The following is a 24,971-nucleotide window of genomic DNA, read 5'->3' as shown; positions in this document are numbered from 1 at the left end:
TCAACTGACTACCAGTGAATCTTTATTACATAACATTAGTGAACAAGCGTTTTCCCAGTGAAAAGCGAAAGTTGAACAATCACATGAACACATGAGGCATTTTACCTCCAAATACTCAGGAAAGGTAAGAAATCTGTCTTTGGGGAGAAACAAAGAACAGAAAGCATTACTACAGAAAATGTATTTTTAACCATTTGAAGTAAAAGCCCCCCAAAACACTGAAAGAGCAGACAAAACATGCACCCACAAAGAAGGAGAGTAATAAAAACAAGTCAATGCACTGAGAATCAACAAACAAAATTGGAAGGAACATAAAAGTTGGTATAAAGCTTGCCACAAAGGAAAACAAACACACTGTCCGTTTGACCTTGACACTAAGGTTTTAGTGTTGTTTCTCCAAAGCTCTTTCGGATACGACACTGTCTGGAGGTGGAGTTCAGCATACAACAACATGAAGAACCAGAACAAAGAAAAGAAACATATGAAACGAAAAGCAGAAGTGATAAATTCACTTAAGTATTAATCTCATCCTCATGTCGTACCAAACCTGTGTATTTTTCCTCTGTGCATCACAAAAGATCAAATTTTTCTCCATATAATTAAAGTCAATGGGGTCCAAAACAACACTGGACTCTTTTGACTTTGTATGGACAAAAATATTGCGTTCCCCAGAAAAAGAGTAAGTAAGACAGGTTTGGAGCGACATGAGGGTGAGTAAATAATAACGGAACTTTTATTTTTGGATAAACTGTCATTTTAATGGAGAAATACATTAAAGAGTAAATATGTACCCACAGCGAGTGGTTGATCCTTTAACCACCAGATGATTTAAAGGGATAGTTTACACAAAAATGAAAATTGTGTCATTAATTACTCAACCCTCATGTCGTTTCAAACTTGTGAGACCTTTGTTCATCTTCAGAGCACAAAGATATTTTTGATGAAATCCTAGAGCTTTCTGACCCTGCATAGATGGCAACACAACTGACACGTTCAAGGCCTGGAAAGGTAGTAAAGACATTGTTAAAATAGTCCATGTGACATCAATGGTTCAAGCGTAATGTTGTAAAGCTACAAGAATGCTTTTTGCACAAAAATAATTTTTATAGCTTCATAACATTACGGTTGAACCACTAAAGTCACATGTAGTATTTTATCAATGTCCTTACTGGGCCTTGAACGCATCAGTTGCGTTGTTGTCTATGCAGGGTCAGAAAGCTCTCGGATTTTATCAGAAATATCATAATTTGTGTTCTGAAGATGAACAAAGATCTTACAGGTTTGGAACGTTGTAATTAATAACACAATTTTCATTTTTTGGTAAACCATCCCTTAATATGTATTTGCAGTATTAAACTAAACATTTTGGTACATTTATTAATTTTATCTTCATGTACACCTTAGCAAGATACCATTAGCATGTGATTTCAACAGTAACATTCAAGAAAAGTGCTTGGGTATCTTGATGAGTATGTGTGTATGTCAAATGTAATATTTATGTAATATTTCAACATCAAGAAAATGTCTTGATGTCTCAACTGGACAAGCCACAAAACAGGCACAGAACTTTTTAACAGCATTTTTAAATATCTCCAGGCCAAAAATGTTTTCTTGCTTTTTGTTTGACTGTACAATGATTCACAAGAAGAGAGATTGCCGAAACAAAAACATCAATAATAGTAAAAAGCATCCAATCAAAAAATGCAGCTGTGCATAAGCATCTCTCAACAAAAGTGAGAAAGAGAAGATCTCCCCACTAAAATCTGAAGTGATTTCTGTCATGGTGGGCAGGTGGCTTAAAGACACCGCCCAAGGCTGCTGGGGCTTCAAAACCTCCATTCCCTCCCCTCTTCCTCCGACCACCTGCTCGCTGACAGGTTTAACCACAATTCCAGTTGTGGAGAATCCCAGCCAGGGTAGTGCCCCGCGGCCTCTTGTGTTCCCTCACTGCCTTTACTTATCTCCTCCAGCCTCCTGCTCCTTGGCAAGGCCTCGGATGGAAAGATCATACACCACCTCTTCAATCTTCTTCACGTCGTACTTGAGGCCATCGTAGCGCTTGCGAAGAGGGTCGTTTTTTAAGTTGAGCAGCCGAAAGCCAGAGTCAAGTTCATTGATGAAGTTTGAGATCCTCAGCGGGCGTCCATAGTCCCCTGCAGTCACGCTGTTCACTGCCAGCCTGGACTAAATAGGAAAAATGCAACAGGTACATTAAAGAGGTCATTGGATACAAAATACTCTTTTACATGTTGTTTGAACATAAATGTGTGTTGGCAGAGTGTTTACACAACCACCCTACGACAAAAATCCACCCAATGTTTTTTTTTTTTTAATCCCTGTAAATCATAACACCTTTCTCATATAAACCTATTCTCAGATTGTTGGCTGTGTGACGTCACACAGGCCCAGGCCCTTTCCACGATTGTTGACTGACACTGCCGTTTTAGCATAGACCAACTTTGAGTGAGCTGTAAACTGTTCGCCATGGGGTAGGCAAGAATGCCTATTAAGCGAATGAATTGTTTTGTTGTTGGATGTAATAATGAACATAGCAGTCATCATTTACTACCGATAAGTGACCCGCTAAAGACACTGAGGATTCATTTTATTTTTGAAAGAAATGCACACCTCGATCTGCCCTAAATGTTTCTATGTCCGTGCGAATCATTCGTGATCCAGCTTCACCTACAGAAGAAGTGAGTACCCTACAGTATAAGTGAGTCCTTTTTTTTTTTTAAATGAATCTTTGCAAATCGCCTTTCCTAATAACATGCCAGTTGGCAAGTTAATGCTGCTAAAGTTTACGGTTTCAGAAAACTTCTCGTCACCCCACGGAACAGAGGGGCGGGGTGAGCAGAGCTCATTAGCATTTAAAGGGACATGCACCGAAATGGATCGCTGTGAACAGAGCCGTTTTTGACACGGTAAAAAGGGTGTTGTTTTACACTACAGTGCCTTGCAAAAGTATTCATACCCCTTCATTTTTGTCATATTTTGTTTTATTGCAGCATTATGTTACACTGCTTTAAATCAGTTTTTCCCCACATCAATTTACACTCCATACACCATAATAATGACAAAGCAAAAACCAGATTTGCAAATTTTACAAATTTATTAAAATAAAACACTGAAATAAGTACATTGCATAAGTATTCATACCCTTAACTCAGTACATAGTTGAAGCATCTTTACAGCCTCAAGTCTTTTTGGGTAATATGATGTGACAAGCTTTGCACATCTGCATTTGGCAATTATCTGCCATTCTTTGCCTCACCTTTTCACCTCTCAAGCTCTGTCAGCTTGGATGGGGGCTGGCAGACATTTCCTAGAGTCCTAGTTGTTCCAATCATCTTCCATTATGGATAATGCTTCTGTGAACCTTCAATGCAACAGATGTTTTTCTGAACTCTTCCCTAGATTATTGCCTTAACGCAAGTCTGTCACTGAGCTCTACAGGCAGTTATCTTGACCTCAGGACTTGGTTTTTACTCTGATATGCATTTTCAGCTGTTAGACCTTTTCTGAGAGGTGTGTGCCTTTCTAAATCATACTCATTCAAATGAATTTGCCACAGTTTAACTCCACTCGAAGTGTAGTAACATCTAGAAGCAATATGAATGCTCCTAAACTAAATTTCAAGTGTCCCATAATACTTATGCAACGGGATCTTTTCAGTTTTTTATTTTTAATAAATTTGCACAAATGTTAAAATCCTATTATTTGCTTTGCCATTATGGAGTAGGAAGTGTAGATTTATGTGGGGAAAAAAAGTAATTTAAAGTAGTTTAACATAAGGCAGCAACATAACAAAATGTGAAAAAAATGAAGGGGTATGAATAATTCCGCAAGGCACTGTACCATTGAGAAATTTTAACCAAAGTATATGTTATAGACTTTTCATTAAGACCCTAAAGAATCATATCAACTTGTGGAAAATGGGGATCCGTGACTCCTTTAAGAAAATGAATAAAATTACTGATGTTGTGTTAATACTGCACATACAACAATATTGTAAATAATGTAGCAGCAGTAATCTTTTTGATACTCCAACACAACAGATGGCATATTGCACCTTAAGTTATGGGTGAAACTTCTGGTTCATTATCCACTATAGGGAAATAAGAAGAATAACAACGTGCAATAAATGATAAAACTGTTTGCACTACAAACCAGTGTGCTTATAATTAAGATAATACATTAAAATAATATGGTAAGACACCAATTTGCTATATCAAGCAGCAAAACAAACTGTTTTGTACAGCTAAATGTAGCTGGACGCGGATGAGAGCGGAAGCCAGACCCATAAAATTTACAAATTGCTGCATCAGCTCTTACAGGAAGAAAAGGGTGGATAAGTGAACTTCCAGAAACTCATTCAAATAAAAAAAAACATGTAATCACTTTAAATGGTAAATTAATGTAATCTTAAATGTTTGCACACAGTAGCAGGTGTACTGTTACTACTAAAGAAGATTGCTAGTTTGAAAAAAAAAAAAACACTTACCAGCTCACTTGCCAAAATAAGAACTCCTGCTAGATAGTCTTCCACGTCCAAATGAAACCCCTTTTCTCTGTCGACTTCGACTGCAGAAGTGTAAAACAGAATTCATCTACAACAGCCTCATACAAGTATTAAAAATATACAGTATGAATAAACCTGAAAATTACATACTGGCAAGAATTTGTGCCACTTCCTCACGTGTAACCAAGGACTCGCTTTCCAGGTATACCACAAAAGCAGCAAGGAAGGCAAGTCGCTGAAGAACAAATCTCCAGTGTTCATGATACCTATGAAAAGGTGAGAATGTGTTAGTATTTATCACTAGAAAGTTAATCAATTATCCAGACTAGAAGCATGTGTAAGAGGCATCCACACTAACCGATAGTACTGTTCCACAGGGAACTTAGTTTTCAGCTCTCCAGTGTGGTTTCTTACAGTGCAGAACAGCTCTCTGGCCTTCAGACACTTGCTGGGAACTGGAGGAGGGAATGAAAACGCATTATAAAAGACATTATGTAGACCAAAAGACTTGGATTGAGTATGTTAACTTACTGTCTTTGAAACCGCTTGGTTGATGGACACTTTGAAGAACAGTGAGGATCTCTCTTGCTGTCTGCTCCAAAACTTGGACAACTTTTCTTATGTCCTGTAGGAAGAGCATAGAATGATGAGTCAGCCGACAGCACATATGAATTAAAAACAGTAATATTCAGAAAGAGATAAACAGAACTTCCTGTCTAGACTTTAACATCTGTTGCACTTTATAATGTCTGATTCAAAAGTCACATATTTCCTGTGAAAGTATTCCTAAAAAAAAAGGTATATTTTATGCAGAGTTTCTGCGAACAGTGCTTAACATTTGAAACGGACTTCACGTTGCTTCTGAACAAACCTTCTTCAGGAAAGTTAACGTTATATCGCGCTTTTAAAAAGCCAGGTTACGTGTCAGTGCAGTTGTTTACCTCTCGAATATCTTGATCGGCACTCAGAAAACCTTGGATATAGCTAAACATCTCCGTTACAGACATCTTCAAATGTGTTGGCTTGTGCGTCGCTATTTGTTGTGACCAACTGCTCCAAATATACAGTATTTAGATAACGTTAGGATGTAAACAGAGACTGTTTATTAATAGTCGTTCTCGTGAAACAAACAGCCAGCAGTTATAACTGAAATCATCAGCATGCACGCTAACATCTGTCCTTGTTCAGTTCGTCGCATTATAATGATGTAATGATCGTCTCTCTCTTCATGCATTTTGCTGGTGATCCAGACGCCCTCTACTGGCTTAGCTTCAATTCAACTAACGTTAATTCAATAAAATTTTATTCAGTTTTTACTCAGAATCATTTAATTTTGACTCGGTAAGAAAAAAAAAACCTTATCCGAGTTGCCAAAACCGAAAAAAAAAAACGAAGAATACGTTATAAATACGTAGCTTTATAAAATTAACGAGGCTTTTTAAAATAAATATTTATAGTCACATGGTATGAAGGTAAACATTTTTTAATGTTTGTATAATTTAATTAAATATTAGCTTTTCATTAAACTCCACAAACATAAAATGTGTAATTTAATGGATTACATTATTAACCACAATTTTTTTCATAGCTGTGGTATTTAGAAATATCTTATCTTCCATTATTTTCCCACACAAAATTCAATAATTTGGGGAAAACAATAAAAACTAAAAACCACATGGGAAACCTTGACGTAACAATGTTGTTAAGAATAAGAAATGAAATATATTTTCTTACTCTCTGTATTTTTATGTCAATATGATAGAAGATTATCCTTTTTTAAATCAGTTTGATAAATACGTTAGGTCAAAAGTAATCTAAAAGTAGTCTGATTATATTGCATAAAATGTGTAATGTAATGGATTACATTACTAACTACAGTTTTTGTCATACCTGTTCTCTCTGTGGTATTTATGAATATCTTATCCTTCATTATTTCCCCACACAAATTCTTTCTTAAATTCTAAATTCAATGAATAATTTTTTCAAGATAAATCACACCTGTTCTCTTCTTCTATTTATGAATATCATATGTTTCATTGTTTTCCCACACAAAATTTTAAATTCAATTATTTGAAAAATAAACTAGATAAATAAAAAAATAAATATGATTTGTACCTCAAGATAAATAACGAATAAATGATAGCAATTATTCAGAACTGTCAGCAGCAAAGCAACCAAAATCACAAGAACAGATAATGGTCATATTTTTTTAACTTTCTTTCATTTCTTTTCTTTCTTTCTTTCTTTCTTTTTTTTTTTTTTTTTTTTTTTTTTTTGAAAGATGTTAGGCTTTTAACAAACGTATTTATCAGGAACAGACTTGACAAGTACAGACGTAAGACTTTTATTCCTCGTTTTTAGCCACTGCATTTGTCTTGTTTTAAACAGAATAACTGTCTACTAGACACGTCTGGTCACATATTTATTATACATGTTCGTAGAAATACTATCTCTAGTATCACTCCACTATGCTGTCAGTGAGAGTGTGGCTGTATCTCAAAAACCTAGTGAACCGCCTAGCTAGACCGCATTTCCTACGTCTCAAACATGCCCAACATTCCAAACGCTTTTAAACGACCTGCTATGCTGTCTAGGGTAGGCTGCGCAATAGGTTTTGAGACACCGCGAGAGTGACTTCCGGTTAGTGTTGCGTGGCCGTAAGCAGCTTTGATTGAGTTCAGCTTTTGCGGCAGCGAACAGACGCTCGTCTCACTGCCGCAGAACCAAATGAACGCCCTCATTTCACTTACCTCCAGACATGACAGTACTGAAATGCTGCAGTATTTAGAAATACCATCCTCACAAAACATGGATACCATTCACAGGAGAATATTAAACGAGTGAATAACTGTTACCGAGAGCACTGTTTAATACTGAACCGGATCGTTAGCTTAGCTGGCTAGCAGATAGATTTTCAGTCTCTGCTGCTGGGTGGTGTAGCCCGAGGCCGGACACCAGCGATGGGAATCATTTTCACAAAATTATGGAGGCTTTTCAACCACCAAGGTAGGTAAAATAGTATATTTATGAACATAATGCGGATATATTCGATTAAAAGATTGACAGGCTATATGGTGGATTTTTACTAGCTAGCAAGTGTCTGCTAACCTGCTGCTGTAGTTTCGTTTTAAAACAGCGATGCTGGTGCTTACTTACGATTTAAATATTTATAAACGTTGTTGTATAAACTGTTTTAGATCCAGAAATATTGTGTAAACGTATCATCATAACATTAAAACAGTCTATAGGCTTTCAAGAGTGGCTGTTGAGAGGTACTCTGCTGTCAGGTTCGTCTCTGTTTATGGAGGTTCAAGCCCTGATATCTTTATTTTTCACGCACTAAAGTTAGTAGATTATTGTTGTGCAACATGTCAAGCTATGTGACGTGCTTATGTAATTGTCATAAAAGAATAAATACGGTAGAACAAATTCATTGCCATTTAACAATTAAATATACCTATTATATTCCCCTATGCAACGACATTTGGTTTTATGCGTTTCGTCTGGTATTGATAAAACAACTCACCAGTTGAGGTCATATCAATACAAAGTGAATGTGAAAGCCAGTTGTCAGCACTGCGAATTAGATTAACCTGCTTATTCACCAGTGGGTAGCAAAAAGTGAAACACCCATTGCAGCACTCTTTGCTTTTTTTAAGCCAGATTATTTGTGCCTCTTTCCTCTGTGATTGTGCATGCTGGGCATTTTGCAACACTGGTCAGCCTGTGTGTCCCTGATGGTGGTGTAATCCTCAAAGCGCTGGAGTTTGTGTCAGCATTACTTGTTACACACGTCCATGTGATGGCCAGTGTTCTCTCATTTATTATAAATGCTGTGGAATATCTATAAAGCATAATCTCGTTTGAGAGATTTGCACATCAGTGTATGGGGCATTGAGCATGTGCAAATTGTAACTTAACCCAGTGGAACATTTCTCTTTGGTTCTCACCTTACTCATTAGCTGGACAGATCATTGTGATATGGGTGAGCCTTGTAACGTGAGAGTTGGAGACTGTTGCCCAGAGTCAGATGCAGTACCATTAGTCTGTTTCATTTTATTTTTTCTATGAAGTATAGTAAAGGGTAACTTACTATAGTTCAAAAGTTGGGTCAGTAGGGCTCTTATGCTCACCAAGACTTTTTACTTGATCAAAAATACAGTGGAAACAACAATATTGTGAAATATTATTACAATTTAAAAAAGATTTAAATGTATGAATTTTCAGCAGCAAATTACTCCAGTCATCAGTGTCACATGATCCATCAGAAAACATTCTACACTGTTAGACATTTCAAAGGGTTTTTACAGTAACTTACTGGCAACACTGTTGCCAGTGAGTTACTGTAATTAAATTTTACAGTACCCAACTGTAATTCTGCTATACAGTAATATACTGTATAATATACTACAGTTTACTACTGTAATTAATTTATTTGAATATAGAGTTCATTTGATTTTATCATTTTTATATAGAATTAATTTTAATTTAATTTATTTATTTACTACTGACATTCAATTCAAACAGACACAATTAATACAAAATATCAAATTCTTTATTTAAATATTGCATATATAACACAAATACAAAAAAAATCAGTCTTTCAATGCTGGAACAGTTCATTTTCAATATTTCACCTGTCTGACTTTTTGCAGTGCATTATGTTGTATCCTCTGGATTTAGCCTTACAAAGAATATTTAGGCAACATTAAAATAATAGGGAAAAAATTATATAAGCAGCTAAAGAATACATATCATCTGCATATTCCAGGTGCTGCTCCAAAACGTAGGCCACCTTTGCTCACCATCCACTTTGTTACAGAGAGAAATTTGTTCCCTGAAAAAGCAAGAAGAAAATACACATTTGTAAAAGGCAAACCCCATATGGAATACACAAAATCATAGTGAAGATAATTCATCTCTTACCACAAATTATTTCAGTGTGGCTGGCCTGCTCCTGTCCTTTGTGAAGCTTCATTTGAGTTGCCTTTAAAAACACACAGAAAATGCAGTAAATATTAAATTACCTTAAAAAAAATCAAATGCTAAAACTAGAAAGGCAGCTAACTTAGTCATAAAACGTTTGTTTAACCTAGCTAACATATGATTTTATATTCTCAACTAGACTACTGCCCAAAGTTATTTAACACCTCATCAAAAGTTGACATCAGTTAACTTAGTATTAATATAAGATAAGCCTTGCTCATTAAAGTAATTTTAATTCGGTAATTTAATAAGATGACAGTCGTTTGTTAATTGAAAGGACAGCGCAGTTTACCGTGGTAAAGTTTATGTACCGTCATGTTGACAAGTAAATGTTACTAGGTTAAACTGTTGTGCAAAAATCTGACAAAGCACACACAAACAGACATACAAATATATATATATAAAAAAACCAATATATTTATTTTAAATATATTTTTACCTTTCCTGCTTGTCTTATTCTCTCGCAAGGCACATCCACACACAGCGCAGATGTTCTCCGGAACTCTCCAGCTTGCGGGTTCCATCCCAAGGGAAAACCACCGGCGCTGCCTCGTTTGTTCCGTGTAGTCAGACGCGAGCGGCGCGACGTGACAAAAGAACCGGTAACACTTTACAATAAGGTTCATTAGTTAACATTAGTTAACCATATTAGTTAACATGAACTAATAATGAACTGGACTTATACAGCATTTATTAATCTTTGTTAATGTTAATTTCAACATTTACTAATACATTATTAAAATTTTGTTAACATTAGTTAATGCAGTGTGAACTAACATGAACAAACAATGAACAACTGTATTTCCGTTAACTAGCGTTAATAAAGATTACTAAATACAATAACAAATGTATTGCTCATGGTTAGTTCATGTTAGTTAATACATTAACTAATGTTTAACTAATGAACCTTATTGTAAAGTGTTACCAAAGAACCCATTATAATCCGTGATACTATCCACAATAGATGCTGGACAGTAAACTGATGCCCCAGTATATTTCTGACGTACAGTAGTACTCTAAGCATGCTCTTTCACTCGTGCTGTTTCTAACACAAAGGACAAACTCAGTGCAGGGCAAATCCTGCCAGGAGTGGCGCTAAAGAGGCCGTTACAGCAAATACAGTAGTATACAGCAATTTTAAGAAACACAGTAAGTCACTGTATGTGGTGTTCGGCAAATACAGTAGTATACAGCAATTTTTAAAAATACAGTTAGTCTCTGTATGTGGTATTTGACGTCACAGAAAATTCCCATGATGCAATGGTAAATACAGTTATTTACTATAAATGGAATTTGTTGTATTATACTGGGTGATATACAGTAAAAAACTAGAAATTACAGAAATGTCTAACAGTGTAATATGCTGATTTGATGCTCAAGAAAATTTCTTACTATCAATATTGAAAACAGTTTTGCTGCTTAATATTATTGTGGAAAACCATGTTTTTTTCAGGATTCTTGAAAAGAAAGTTTTTGCAATATTTTGTAACATTAGAAATCAATTTTAAAAGAATGTAAAGCATCCTTTCTAAATAAAGGTATTGATTTCTTTAAAAAAGTAATATCTTACTGACCCCAAACTAGGGCTGTGCAATTAATCGCAATCGCAAAAAAATCGCAATTTAAGCACATGCGATTTCTAAATCGCATAAGGCTGCGATTTTATCTATCCCCCCAACGGCACCCCCGCCCCCCTTGAACTTCAAGTTCATTTTATTTTCGATATAGCGCTACATCACAATAGAAGTCATTTAAGGTAATCTTTCCTATAGAACAGGTCTATACATAGTTCTTTTATTAAACATACTAAATTGCCTTATGTTATTTATCTTATTTACACTAAGGCATGTCATTTCTGTCTTTTCATGGTCGCGTGATTACAATGTCTCCTCCAAGAAAACACGGACTGGATCGCGGACTCCATTCATAAAAACCGAATCTACTATAGCGCGGAATGCCACGTAAATCGTCGATTTTTGGATGAATAAATCAAAAGTTGGTCTGTCACTTAATTCAAATCGCGATATGGATTAGTGTCTGTGAAAACTGAAATGCAAAAAGACCGTTTTAATATGAATCCTGCATGTTTCGTTTGCTTCTGTATGTATGAATGGTGGAGACGCGTTTTATTTCTTTACTACATGCAGACTGAAGCACATATGACGCTCCCGCTAATTTTTGCATTTGCATCTCACATGAACATATAAAGTCAATCGCCAAAGCTGCTGTGAGTTTCACTTTTACCGTTTCATTTGAGAAAACTAGCATCATATCATACTGTAAACACAGAAACTTCACCGCAACCTGTCAAAATAAAAGTACGGTTTAACATGTAGAACAATATTAGTCCTGTATTACTTTTGTACAGTATAATGTAGGTGTTTATATATTCCTATTAAAATAATTTACATAAAACAATAACAAAAAATAAATATTACAACAAGATTAACCACTTAATTATTATTTAAATGTTTTAAACTGAATATAATTGTTCTTCCACATATTGATTTTAACAGTAAATTTCTGTTTGTTTGCCAAAAATTAAAAGGGTTTATTTTTCATTTGATTAAAAATAAATAAATGTTTATGCTTTTTGATTATCAGAAAAATTAAAACACATAAGAATTTCTAAAAAAAAAAAAAAAAAAAGGCAGAAGATTGTAGAGCCCTCAAAATGTTAAAATAGAGAGTTTTGGACTTATTTTTCCACTGAAATGAATGTTTTTTCGTATAGCACAAAGTAGGCTAAAGTACCGGGAAAAAAAGTAAAATGGCTAATTTATTTTATGTTGTCTGTTTTAAAGACAATTTTACTACAGTTTTGTTTATTAAACTTAATACTATGTTATTTCATGGTGAAATGTTTTGTTATGCACTTAGCTTGTTTGAAAAAGCAGAAAAAAAAATCGCAAATAAAATCGCAATCGCAATATTCGTTCAAAAAATCGCAATATGACTATTTTGTCCGTATTGCACAGCCCTACCCCAAACTTTGTAATATTTGTTAGCCATCCACCCTATACACTACTATTCAAAAGTTTTTGAACATTATTATTATTATCATCAATATTTAAAATTGTTGAGTACAGGATTCTTTAATGAATAGAATGATGATGATTTTGAGCAGATGATGACTCTTAGTGAGCAGAAGAGACTTCTTAATTCAATTCAATTCAATTTCACTTTATTGTTGGAATTTCTTCCAAAAATTGTCTTGCATCCTATTTGCGTTTACTGTCTAACATTAATTCACAACAATACACATTACACAATACAATACATTCAAAGACATACATGTCAATACAAATCCGTCTACTGTTCAAATACTTAAGTACCCTCCATTCCTCCGAGTATTACTGCCTACTTTGACCCCCAGTTCTGGTTAATTAATTTTACTGACTGATGAACAAAAGATTTCCGTAATCTATTCGTTCTAGCATATGGTACTCTCAGTCTTCTATGTGATGGCAAAGGTTGATATTCCTTATATAGAATATGGGAACAGTCAGACATAATTTTACGTGTCAATGACAGCATTTTTTTCTTATACAACTCATGAAAACTTGGCTCAAGCCTTTGACCCACAGTCTTAGAACAGTTTGATATCAGCCTTGCCAGTCGAGCTTTAAGTTGAACAGAAAGACAACTATACCATGCACATATTCCATATTGTACAACACTCTGTATTACAGACTGAAAAAACATGAACAGAATCTGTTTATTTGCTCCAAATGATCTTGGTCTCCCGAGGAAGTCTAAGATCTTTTGGAGCAAATAAACAGATTCTTTAAAAAAACATTAAAAAATCCTACAGTTCCAAAACTTTGGCTGCTAGTGTAAATCCATGTTTTGTTGTTGGTGACTGTTTCTGCATCACACAGCAGAAGTTGCTTAAATCCTTCACAGCATTTCATGCAATAGACAGAAGTGATACGATGATATAATCAGGGACTGTGAATGACTAGATTCTAAGCCTTTCATCTACGCTTTGTACCCCTTTGATTTTTTCTTTGTTTATTCCTCAGTTTCATGTCTGTTCTTGTTCAGGTTACTATGAAACTTTCAAGGAAAAACCTTTGAGAATGCCTGTGTAAGTTTTCTTTGAAATGTTAGATATTGTGATAGTTGATACTCCAACAAATCCTGCATTGTGATGAACCAGCTAGCGCATTACTGTTGTATGTTTATGTTGTATTTTATGCTCTGAAAATGAAATTTTTTTCTGTGAGGTAATGAAAATTGTTGCTGTGACATATGGAGATAATCTAACTGATGTCACAGACTGAGGTTGCCTGGCTGGTTACGCAGATTATGATTTGTTGAAATTGCTCAAATGACTTAGTGATGCTCTTGGGAACATAAACTAAAATGGATGAAAAATTACACACACAGTTTTCCAGAACAAAGTAAAAGCGTATATTAAAGCTTGTCATGTCCTTATGAGCTAAGAGAGAAAGAGAGATCCGGAACCGTGTGATTCCAACCACCCTTTTAAATCTAAATGTCAACACATTTGTATATTTGAATGTGATACACACCTCATGTTTGTCCCGTTTAGCCATGATCTTTTCTGCTACAAAGGTACTTGGTTTTTAAGCAATTTTGTATGTTCTTGTACATACAAGGAGAAAGAAAACATTTAATTTAATTTTAAAGCACATCATTTACACTATGCCGTAACCTTTGGACCCTCTTTGACATATGAACGCTTAGTTGACATGATTATATCAGCCTTAAATTCTGAGTGTCATCAGTTTCACAGTGTCTTCGTAAAAGCATCTCTTTGGAACACTTTTATTTGACTGAGCTTTTACTTTTATCTCTAACAAGATTAAGACTGAGATCTTATCTACAGAAAGATCTTATGAGAACACTCTCTTTTTTTTTTTTTTTTTAGACTAAACAAGTTTCAGTGTCCTCAGAAAGGACAGTGGTCTATCTAGTGTGCATACTTGTTTTTCATTTTCCAACACATCTGAATGGGTATTCAAGGACATTCGGACACACCCTGTGCAGGTCTGTAGTAGTGACGTGGAGTGCAGTGCTTCTGTTGTACGTCTATTCATGGTGTTGACTCAGATAAAAGGCAGTCTTTGCTCTTTAGTTTCTGTCACTATAAGTTCCAATTCATATTGTCTGTCAATCATCGTCAAGTTCAGGGCGTCTTTATGGTCTATAATTTATGATGTTTAATGAGATCTGTAATGAGAATTCAGAATATTTCTAAACAGGTTCCTTCAGTTGTTCTCAGACAATTATGGTTTGAAATGTCATACTGAAATGGCTCAGTCATACGAATGATGAGGTTATCAATCATTTTTTGATTTTTGTCACGTTAGTTTTAGTAGCTATGAATCACAGCAAGTCTTCAAATGTTTCCTCACATCCTGTCTGTGGATGCTGATTTCATTTCCCTTTTTCTATTGGTTTAATCAAAATTGTAATCGGATCAGACGTCTGGAGTTTTATTTTCAGCCAAGTTAGTTTTCATGATCACTTTTATTGAAGAAACCCCCTCAAAAAGGTGACTGATATACAGTGTTGCTTGAAAGTTTGCGAACCCTTTAGAATAGAAAGCAGACAAAGAGAATCCAATCAAACAAGTGAGAGAAAATAGTTTCTTTGTCATTTATTTATTGAGAAAAATGATCCAGTGTTACATATCTGTGCATTGCAGAAGTATGTGAATCTTTGCTTTCAGTATCTGGTGTGACCCCCTTTTGCTGCAGTAACTGAAAGTAAAGTTTCTTGTAAATGCTGATCAGTTCTGCACAATAACATGTAGTTTGAGTTTTAGCCCATTCCTTACTGCAGAACCACTTAAACTCTGTGATGTTGGTGTGTTTCCTTCTATGAACTGCTTGCTTAGGTCCTTCTACAACATTTGAATTGGACTTTGTCTGGACTTTGCCATTCCAAAACATTTTGTTCTTCTTTAAACATTCTTTGGTTGAATGACTTGTGTGCTTGGGGTTGTTGTTTTGCTGCATGACCCACGTTCTCTTGAAACTCTGTTCTTTAACAGCTGGCCTGATGTTTTCTTTTAAAATTTGCTGGTTTAATTCAGAATTCATTGTTTCATCAATGATGGCAGGCTGTCTTGGCCAAAATGCAGCAAAACAGGCCCAAGCCATGATACTTCCATCACCATGTTTTACAGATTCTTAAGATGGAATACAGTGTGTTTTTTCTCTGAACATAATAGCTTCTCATTTGAACCAGTAAGTTCTATTTTGGTCTCATGCATTCATTAAACCTTTCTCCAATAGTCCTCTGACTTGTCCACTTGATCTTTAGTACGCAATTTTCTATTTGGAAAACACTGGCTTTCTTCTTGCAACTCTGCTAAGCACACCATTGGTTGCTCCATGTTCTCCTCATGGTGGACTCATGAACATTAACATTAGCCAATGTGAGAAAGGCATTTAGTTGCTTAGAAGTTACCCTGGGAACTTTTGCAACCTTGCAGACTATTGTTTTGGATTGATCTTTGTTGGTCGACCACTTCTCGGGAAGGTAACAGTGGTCTTGGATTTCCTCCATTTGTACACAGTCTGTCTCAAACTCTTTAGAGATAGTTTTGTAACCTTTTCTAGCTTGATGCGCAACATCAACTCTTTTTCTGAAGTCCTCAGTAATCTCCTTTGTTTGTGACATGATTCACTTCCAGAAACATGATCAGACTTTGATGAATCAGTGTTCTTTGAATAAAACAGGTCGCATACTGACATTTGACTCACCTTTAAATTAACTGCTAATCCAATAGATTCACATACTTTTGCAACGCAAAGATATGTAACACTGGATCAGTTTTCTCAATAAATAAATGTCAAGGGAAATATTTCTCTGACTTGTTTAATTGAGTTTTCTTTGTCTACTTTCAGGACTAATATGAAAATCGAAGGATGTTTTGGGTCATATTCATGCAGAAATATAGAAAATTTAAAGGGTTCACAAACTGTATGTATTATATTAAACCTATCCTCTTTCGCGGCTCTTTTGCATGTGGCATTCGGTTAAATTAGATTAAGATATTTGCATTGGCTCTATACGTTTCTTGCCCATTTTCATGCTTGATAAACTGGTATGCAAAGTTCTAATGCAACTAAGCATTGTTTTCTTTTGTGGAAACTATTCAGCCACCTTTACACACACTCAAAGGTGTTACCACGTCACCTAGTCTTTAATCCCCTTTGACGCTTTTGCAGGTGCAAACAACTGTGTCCGGAGTCACTTACACCTGTTTCACACATACTCCATCTGCAGTGCGTGTGCGTTACGTATGCGGCGCAGAAGCAGCACAGACTCATTTAGCTTTCACACAGAATGCGTTTGCAGTCCGTTCCTGATCCACGTCTGTTTACCACAAACACAACATTTATCCGTTATTTTGATTTCAAATCCAAACATGCTTTTTCAGCATTGTGATCCTCTTTTATCACAGTACAGTAATACAATTGTTCATCTTGTTAAATCTTTATCAAAAGCAATCCTTAAAGAACTTTACCTTTTCTACCTCCTCAAGTGCATCTATTTTTATGTTGCCTTGTTTATTTAAAGTGCACTTTTCCTTGTTTTAAACATAGCCAAAAAGCCATGTGTTGACTTTGAAACACAGTAGACTTTATATATATGCATTTATTGTGTGATCACTACATTTCCGTGTCAATCCATGTTAATTTTTACAGCGAAGAATGTGCGGTCACTTTAATTCAGTGCATGCAGCACAGTAAAAAATAGACAAAAAATAAATGCACTGCCGGACCGCAATCTAATCCGTTAACGTGTGTGGTAAAAAAATATGCAGCGCATACGCACTGCATACGGAGTATGTGTGAAAAAGGTGTTAGACTTTGAGATGTAATTGGTTGCAATGTGGTTGTTGCTGCACAGAATAGTAATATTAAAATTAAGAAATATTAACAAGATATGTGATGTTTTAAGAAGCAATCATTTCAGTTGGCCTGATATTTACAGCCTGATTAAACAGTTGTAGTATTAAAAAGTGTAGTAGGCCTAAATGAGTCTAATAAATGTCAGTACTAAATTCTACCTTCTTTATGCTGCTGTTGCTGACAGTGTGCCGTTTGATCTCAACTTTCTGTATATTAATGGTTTGACAACTAGTAAATTGATTCATACTGTATGTTGTTGTTGTTATTATTATACAAAATAAGCATTTCATGGCAAATTCACAAGTTTTTAAAATCAGACAGTTTGAATTGAATGTGTAAAGTGTACTCATACACCACTGTTTTTGATAGGGATGCACCGATCATGATTTTTCATGGCCGATTCCGATACCGATTTTTTACAAGCAAGCTGGCCGATTCCGATACCGATTTCCGATTTTTTCAAAAACAAGAAGTTATGCAAGTAAACAACATAAACAACATGTTTATTTAGTATTTAACAGGCCAATCTGGCTTTGGTTATTGAATCAATAGCATCTGACATCTGAAATTAAATAATAAATAAAAAATATGAAAGTAAATACAGTTTGATAAGTAAAACATGCTTTTAGTAAAGTAAAACAGCAAGCCAACAGGCATTTTAATGTAAAATAATAATAATCATTCTTAACAGAACAGACTTTTATTTTTGGCTTTTCAAAAGTAAAGTAATGCTTTTTACAAAAATAAGCATCTCAGCTTTGTCACAAGTGAGTCTGTTTCTTTTTTCATCTGTCACGTGAGAAGCTGAGCTGAACAAACGTTCGCTGTCTGCGCTTGTGCAGGGCGAGGACAGGTACGCTTGCGCAACTTCAGCGAGCACAGAAAAGCGGCTGTCCTTTGCAGACATTGCAGATTGCAATCTTCACGTCCTGCTCACAGATTTCGAAAAACCGCCACACAAGTGACATGTTTCTGAATGAATCGAATGCCGCGGCCCGCGTACACACTTCCGGAAAAAAACCGGCCGGGATAAAAACGAAAACTAGGGATGCACCGGTTGACCGGCCATAAATCGAAACCGGCCGGTTTTTGCATCTAACGCGCGATCGGCAACCGGCCGGTTTCGATTTATGGCCGGTCAACCGGTGCATCCCTAGTTTTTGATTTATTTAGGTATTAAAGGATTAGTTCACTTCCAGAATAAACATTTCCTGATAGTTTACTCACTCCTATGTCATACAATATGTTCATGTCTTTCTTTCTTTATTCACAAAGAAATTGAGGATTTTGAAGAAAACATTCCAGAATTTTTCTTTATATAGTGGACTTTAATGGGGATTAATGGGTTGAAGGTCCATATTGCAGGTTCAATGTAGCATCAAAGGGCTCTACGCGATCCCAGACGAGGAATAACTAGTGAAACGATTGGTAATTTCCTAAAAAAATAAAAATGTATATAATTTTTAACTACAAATGCTCATCTTGCACTAGCTCTGTGATGTACGTCTATGACTATTACATAATCACATTGGAAAGGTCACACATGGTTAGGTCTTCATCTGTGTTCTTCAGTTCAAAAAAGGTTGGGTATACAAAAAACTCTTTCTTCACATCATAATCTCATTTTCTCATTGTCTCCTACTTCAAAATCATCCGACATCGTTGTTTTACTTTTTTTGTAAAGGGCGTTTGACTTTTTTCCGCCTTTGTCACACATGCATGATTATTTGAGGTTAAGCTAGTGCAAGAATAGCAGTTGTGGTTAAAAAGTATATACATTTTTTTTTTTTTAAGAAAAAAAATCGTTTCACTAGATAAGAGGATCATGTAGAGCCATTTGAAGCTGCACTGAAACTGCAGTTTGGACCTTCAACCCGTTGACCACCATTGAAGTCCACTATGTGGAGAAAAATCCTGGAATGTTTTCCTCAAAAACCCTCATTTCTTTTCGACTGAAAAAAGAAAGACATGAACATCTCGGATGACATTGGGGTATAAATTATCAGTAAATTATCAGGACATTTTTATTCTGGAAGTGAACTAATCCTTTAAACACTGCCTTCAAGGGCAGGAGCAGCGCTGGTTCTGTTGGTCTCCAGCCTAAAACATGTTTGAGACAAGCAGCATATTTTACTGTGTGGGTTTGGCCATTTTTCAGTTCTTTAGAACTGCTCTGACACCACCCATTATACTTTGAGTTACTGTATAAGATGACACATTGCTCAATAACACACTCAAATCCCGGTTTGTGTATTAATTATTCTAGCTAATTTGTCGTCAATCAAAATCAAAGATGAATGACTGCGATGCTGGGTATGATTTAAAGTGTTTACTAAAACATTTAACTGTCTTCCTGTTTTTCCCCCAGAGCACAAAGTCATTATTGTTGGGCTGGACAATGCAGGAAAGACCACCATACTGTATCAGTTGTAAGTATCCGTTGTAAATCTAGCAGTCCGTTCTTGATTTAAACAGTTAAGTTCCAGGTTGGAGTAAAAAAGGAAAAATAATAATATTGTGAAATACTATTACAATTGTTTTGTATTTTAATATATTTTAAAATGTATTTTATTCCTGTGACGGTCTGAATTTTTAGGATCATTACTTCAGTCTTTAGTGTCACATGATCTTTCAGAAATCATTATGTACTGATATTATTATGTACTGCTTAATATTTCTGTGGAAACTGTGATTTTTTTTTCATGTTTCTTTAATGAATAGAAAGATCAAAATAACAGTTTGTATTTAAAATACAGGTCTTTTGTAACATTATAAACATCTATACTGTCACTTTTGATCAATTCAAAGGTATAGTTCAACCAAAAATGAAAATTGTGTCATTAATTGCTACATTAATTAATATTTTTGATTAAATCTAAGAGCTTTCTGACCCTGCATAGACAGCAATGGTACTACCACATTCAGAGCCAGAAAGGTAGTAAGGACATCGATAAAATAGTCCATGTGACATCAGTGGTTCAACTCTAATTTTATGAAGCTGTGAGAATACTTTTTGAATAAAGTCATTATTTTTGTTTTCTTTGCGCACAAAAAGTATTCTTGTAGCTTCATAAAATTACAGTTGAACCACTGATGTCACATGGACTATTTATTGATGTCCTTACTACCTTTCTGGGCCTTGAACGTGACCATTTGTGTTCTGAAGATGAATGAGGGTCTTGCAGGTTTGGAAAGACGTGAGGGTGAATAATTAAAGACAGAATTTTCATTTTTGGGTGAACTGTCCCTTGCTGATTAGAAGTAAGAGCCTCATTTTGTAGTGTTTTCATATTTGTGGTTTTGTCCTAATTGTTGTTTTTGTAATCTCCAGCTCTATGAATGAAGTGGTGCACACTTCACCAACCATAGGCAGCAATGTGGAAGAAATTGTGGTCAATAATACACATTTCCTTATGTGGGACATTGGAGGACAGGAATCACTGCGCTCCTCTTGGAACACTTACTACACTAACACAGAGGTAGACCCACTGACACAGCTGTGAAGTTATCTTGAATTATAAAGAGAACATCTCATTTAGGTGTTTCTTCCTTGTAGTTTGTGATCGTAGTTGTGGACAGCACAGACAGAGAGAGAATCTCAGTGACCAGAGAGGAGCTCTACAGGATGTTAGCCCATGAGGCGAGTATATGTATGTCACTGTGAGAACTGGTATTGCATGAGTATTTGCAGAAGGGATTGTTCTGAGACTGTCTGGTTGTCTCTTCTGTGCTTAGTACTTCATTTCAATTCCTCTTTTTTTTCTTTGTTAGGATCTGAAAAAGGCTGGTTTGTTGATTTTCGCCAACAAGCAAGATGTGAAGGGTTGTATGACTGTGGCTGAGATTTCCCAGAGTCTTCAGCTTACCTCTGTCAAAGACCATCAGTGGCACATCCAGGCCTGCTGTGCCCTCACTGGAGAAGGGTAAGGCCACAAAAACCTACAAATAAGCCACATGAGAAAGTTAAATGTTATTGTTATTCCATCAGTGCAGAACATGTAATGAGTCACCGATTGTGTAAAAGTCTGCTGTTCTAGTCATTTTCTGGCTGAATATAGAACTAGCATCGATAGAAGTGATGAATCAGCATTAGATGTCTAAAAGTTGCATAGACAGCAATCACCATCAGACAAATGCAGACATGTCCTTGGGTTTCCAGTCCATGCTTGTTTTTATTAATAGACAAGAATTGTCTGTCTTTGATGGATTTAGGCAGACTATGAAACTATGCCCATTTCAGCCATATAAGAAAAAGAAGTTATGCTTTGGTGAATCATAATTATGGCATAAAAATATTTAAATATTTAATCATGTTTAATAATAATTTTGAATGACCAAAATGACTTTTTGGTCATAATAATAATTATTAGTATTATTATTTTTTAATTTTTAGGTAATAAAAATAAATTATGTGAACAAAAATATCGGAGAAGTTGACTTCAAAAAGTTAAAATGAGTTAAAATGAGAGAAAACTTAAAAAAAAAAACAAGTTGAAATTGGTATTAAAAGTAAGAATTATTAAAAAAGTGAACATTAATAGTCAAGATTATGATATGAAAAGTAGATAACTTCAAGTTAGCATGTCATTATTTGACTTAATCTCAAATATTACGTTTTGGTCATAATTATTGCTTTTTGTATTGTAATTTTTACTTTTTAGGTAATGTTTTGACAAAAGTGAAATTATGAGGAAAAAAAATAAGATTTTTTTTCATAATTATGACAAAGTAAAAATCGATAGTTAAAATTATGATATAAAAAGTAGATAACTTTGACTTAGCATGTCATAAATATGACCTTTTAACTTATAATTTTGACCAAGATTTTTGATTTTTTTATCTCATTAAAAAAACATATCTTAATATTTTTTTGGTCATAATTATTGCTTTTTATATTGTCATTTTTACTTTTTGTCATTTTGGCTTTTTGGTAATACAACAAAAGTCAAAAATATCTGAGAAATTGATCTGAAAGTTAAAATGAGACATCATTGACAAAAAAGTTGAAATTGGTATTAAAAGGTTTTTTTTTTTTGAAAAGTGGAAATTGATGGTCAAGATTATGATGTGAAAAAATAGATAACTTTGACTTAGCATGTCATAAATTAGTCTTTTTATCTCAAATTACTTATAACTCATAACTATTGCTTTTTATCTTGACTTTTTGGTAACATTATGAAAAGTCTAAATTATGAGAAAAAAATCAGAGAAATTGACTTGTATCATAATTATGACAAAAGTAAAAATTGATAGTCATATTTATGATGAAAAAAGTAATTAGCTTTGACTTAGCATGTCATAAATTAGACTTTTTATCTCTAAAATAATTTTTGTCATAATTATTGGTTTTTATCCTGTAATTTTTTTACTTTTTTTGTTTTGACTTTGGTAAAAACTAGACACAACATCATTGACAAAAGTTGAAATTGGTATTAAAAGTAAAAATTATTACAAAAAGTGGAAATTGATAGTCAAGATTATGATATAAAAAGTAGATAACTTTGATTTAGCATGTCATAAATTAGTCTTTTTTTATCTCAAATTACTTTTTGGTCATAATTATTGCTTTTTATCTTGTAATTTTTAGTAATATTTTGATGTCAAAGTTATGAGAAAATCTGAGAACTGTAATATTGATAGTCAAAACTATGATATAAAAAGTTAATAACTTCTACTGAGTTTGTGATGAATTAGAATTTTGATTTCTGTGTCATATTTATGATTTACCAAAACATGACCTTTGTTTCTTATATGGTGGAAATAAGCTTCCATAGACGACCCTGTCCAATGCAAAATTTCATAAAATGTATCAAAGCAATCAAGTTGTGCCTTTTTCAACTCCATTCTGACTGCCTTGTTGATGCACACAGATACCAGAATGCCCAGAAAATATGTAAAATATATTTAAAGCTATAATATAATCTATATTTTGTCATGGAAAGTGTGGTCATTAACGTCTGCTGAATGCACCTCATTTAATGGCCAAGGTCATTAGTTCAGAAGCTTTTCTCTGACTAACAGCACGAGCACAAATGTCTTTCTTTGTCCGATTTACAGAAAGAAAGAAAAAAGGAGCATTGTTAACTGAATGTGTCTTTCCTGTCTGCAGGCTCTGCCAGGGTCTAGAATGGATGATGTCACGACTGCGAGTAAGATGACCTCTGACCTCAGATAGCAGTGTGCTCGCCCTGTCTTTCCCCACCGGGCTTGGAGGCCGGCTGTCGCTCACTGTGAAGGTGACCCAGCGACGTCACCAGAACTTGTTTGATTAATTTATTACAGATTATTGAGAACTGTGAACAAACAATCTGCAACTAACTAACTAAAAAAAAAGTCAGGACTTGCAAGACAGCATAAACCCAGTGTTTTTCTTCACGGATGGCCGTTGAAAGAGTAACGAGGTGGCAGAGACCTTGGACTAAAGGACTTGTCTCTAGCTGAGCGGAACCCTACCTGGAGTGGCCTCGCTGCTTCACCCAGCTACCTGACATGATGTTGCCCAGTGTGTACAGTCCAGTATTTTCATTAACCTTGTGCCTGCACCTGACTCTCTGTCTCCTCTGGACTGAGGAGACACATTACCATGCAAGAGGAGACTGCACTCATGTAAAATACAACTAAATAAAGTGTTTTTATCTGTCATGACAGATGTTTCACACTTTAATTCTCTACAGTTTCCCCTACAGAGCTGTCAAAAATGACAATGTTGAATGGTTTGGATATTTGTCACAGCTCTTTTGCTACCTCTAGGGGGCGACACATGGTTTGATGTTTAACTTGAAAGAAAAAAGTGAAATATTTCAGAAAGATATAAACCTAATCTGTTCAGAACTTTTATATTAAAATCATAGTATTTCAAAACAGTACTGTACACATACACTACCAGTCAAAAGTTTTTGAACAGTAAGAATTTTAATGTTTATTTATTTTTTTTTTTTAAAGAAGTCTCTTCTGCTCACCAAGCCTGCATTTATTTGATCTGAAGTACAGCTAATTTTGGAATATTTTTACTATTTAAAACAACTGTTTTGTATTTGAATATATTGTAAAATGTAATTTATTTCTGAGATTTTGAAGCTTAATTTTTAGCGTCATTACTGCCGTCTTCAGAGTCACATGATCCTTCAGAAATCATTCTAATGTTCTGATTTGCTGCTCAAAAAACTTTTATTATTATTATTATTATGTTGAAAACAGCTGAGTGGATTTTTTTCAGGTTTCTTTGATGAGAAAAAGTTTAGAAGAACAGCGTTTATCTGAAATAGAAATCTTTTGTAACATTATAAATGTCTTTATCATCACTTTTGATCAATTTAAAGCATCCTCGCTAAATAAAAGTTCTTTCAGATAAATGCTACTCTTTGGATATTTCTATTCATCGAAGCCTGATGTAATTAAATATTGATAATAATAATAATAAATGTTTCTTAAACAGCAAATCAGCATATTAGGATGACTACTGAAGGAACATGTGACACTGAAGACTGAAGTAATGATGCTGAAAATGTAGCTTTGATCACAGGAATAAATTACATTTTAAAATATATTCAAATAGAAAGCAGTTATTT

The 24,971-nt window shown here is 34.8% G+C and overlaps 2 protein-coding genes across 2 annotated transcripts; one reads left to right on the top strand and one right to left on the bottom strand.

Annotated features, from left to right (window-relative positions):
* LOC141340930 (translin-like) lies at positions 1 to 5,704 on the bottom strand. The gene is made up of 6 exons (XM_073846050.1): positions 5,464 to 5,704; positions 5,054 to 5,147; positions 4,881 to 4,977; positions 4,673 to 4,788; positions 4,505 to 4,584; positions 1 to 2,184 (listed from the first exon to the last, which is right to left on the bottom strand). The coding sequence occupies exons 1-6, from the start codon at positions 5,527 to 5,529 to the stop codon at positions 1,954 to 1,956; spliced, it is 684 nt and encodes a 227-aa protein (XP_073702151.1). The 5' UTR covers positions 5,530 to 5,704; the 3' UTR covers positions 1 to 1,953.
* Positions 5,705 to 7,177: 1,473 nt separating this feature from the next.
* Positions 7,178 to 24,050, top strand: LOC141340868 (ADP-ribosylation factor-like protein 5A). Its single transcript, XM_073845975.1, has 6 exons — positions 7,178 to 7,528; positions 19,772 to 19,832; positions 20,735 to 20,882; positions 20,960 to 21,043; positions 21,175 to 21,326; positions 23,513 to 24,050. Exons 1-6 carry the CDS (start codon positions 7,483 to 7,485, stop codon positions 23,559 to 23,561), a joined length of 540 nt encoding a protein of 179 aa, XP_073702076.1. The 5' UTR covers positions 7,178 to 7,482; the 3' UTR covers positions 23,562 to 24,050.
* The last annotated feature ends 921 nt before the right edge of the window (positions 24,051 to 24,971 follow it).

The sequence above is a fragment of the Garra rufa genome, chromosome 8 (assembly GCF_049309525.1).
Source record: "Garra rufa chromosome 8, GarRuf1.0, whole genome shotgun sequence".
NCBI classification, from domain to species: domain Eukaryota; kingdom Metazoa; phylum Chordata; class Actinopteri; order Cypriniformes; family Cyprinidae; genus Garra; species Garra rufa.
This window is presented reverse-complemented; position numbering and strand designations above follow the sequence as displayed.

Coding starts and splice junctions, on each gene's coding strand:
- LOC141340930 (XM_073846050.1), bottom strand. CDS start 5,529: ATGTCTGTAACGGAGATGTTTAGCTATATCCAAGGTTTTCTGAGTGCC. Junction 4,789..4,880: donor CCTGTGGAACAGTACTATCG/GTTAGTGTGGAT, acceptor ACCTTTTCATAG/GTATCATGAACACTGGAGAT. Junction 4,585..4,672: donor AGTGGCACAAATTCTTGCCA/GTATGTAATTTT, acceptor ACACTTCTGCAG/TCGAAGTCGACAGAGAAAAG.
- LOC141340868 (XM_073845975.1), top strand. CDS start 7,483: ATGGGAATCATTTTCACAAAATTATGGAGGCTTTTCAACCACCAAG. Junction 7,529..19,771: donor GAGGCTTTTCAACCACCAAG/GTAGGTAAAATA, acceptor TTTTTCCCCCAG/AGCACAAAGTCATTATTGTT. Junction 21,044..21,174: donor ACAGGATGTTAGCCCATGAG/GCGAGTATATGT, acceptor TTTCTTTGTTAG/GATCTGAAAAAGGCTGGTTT.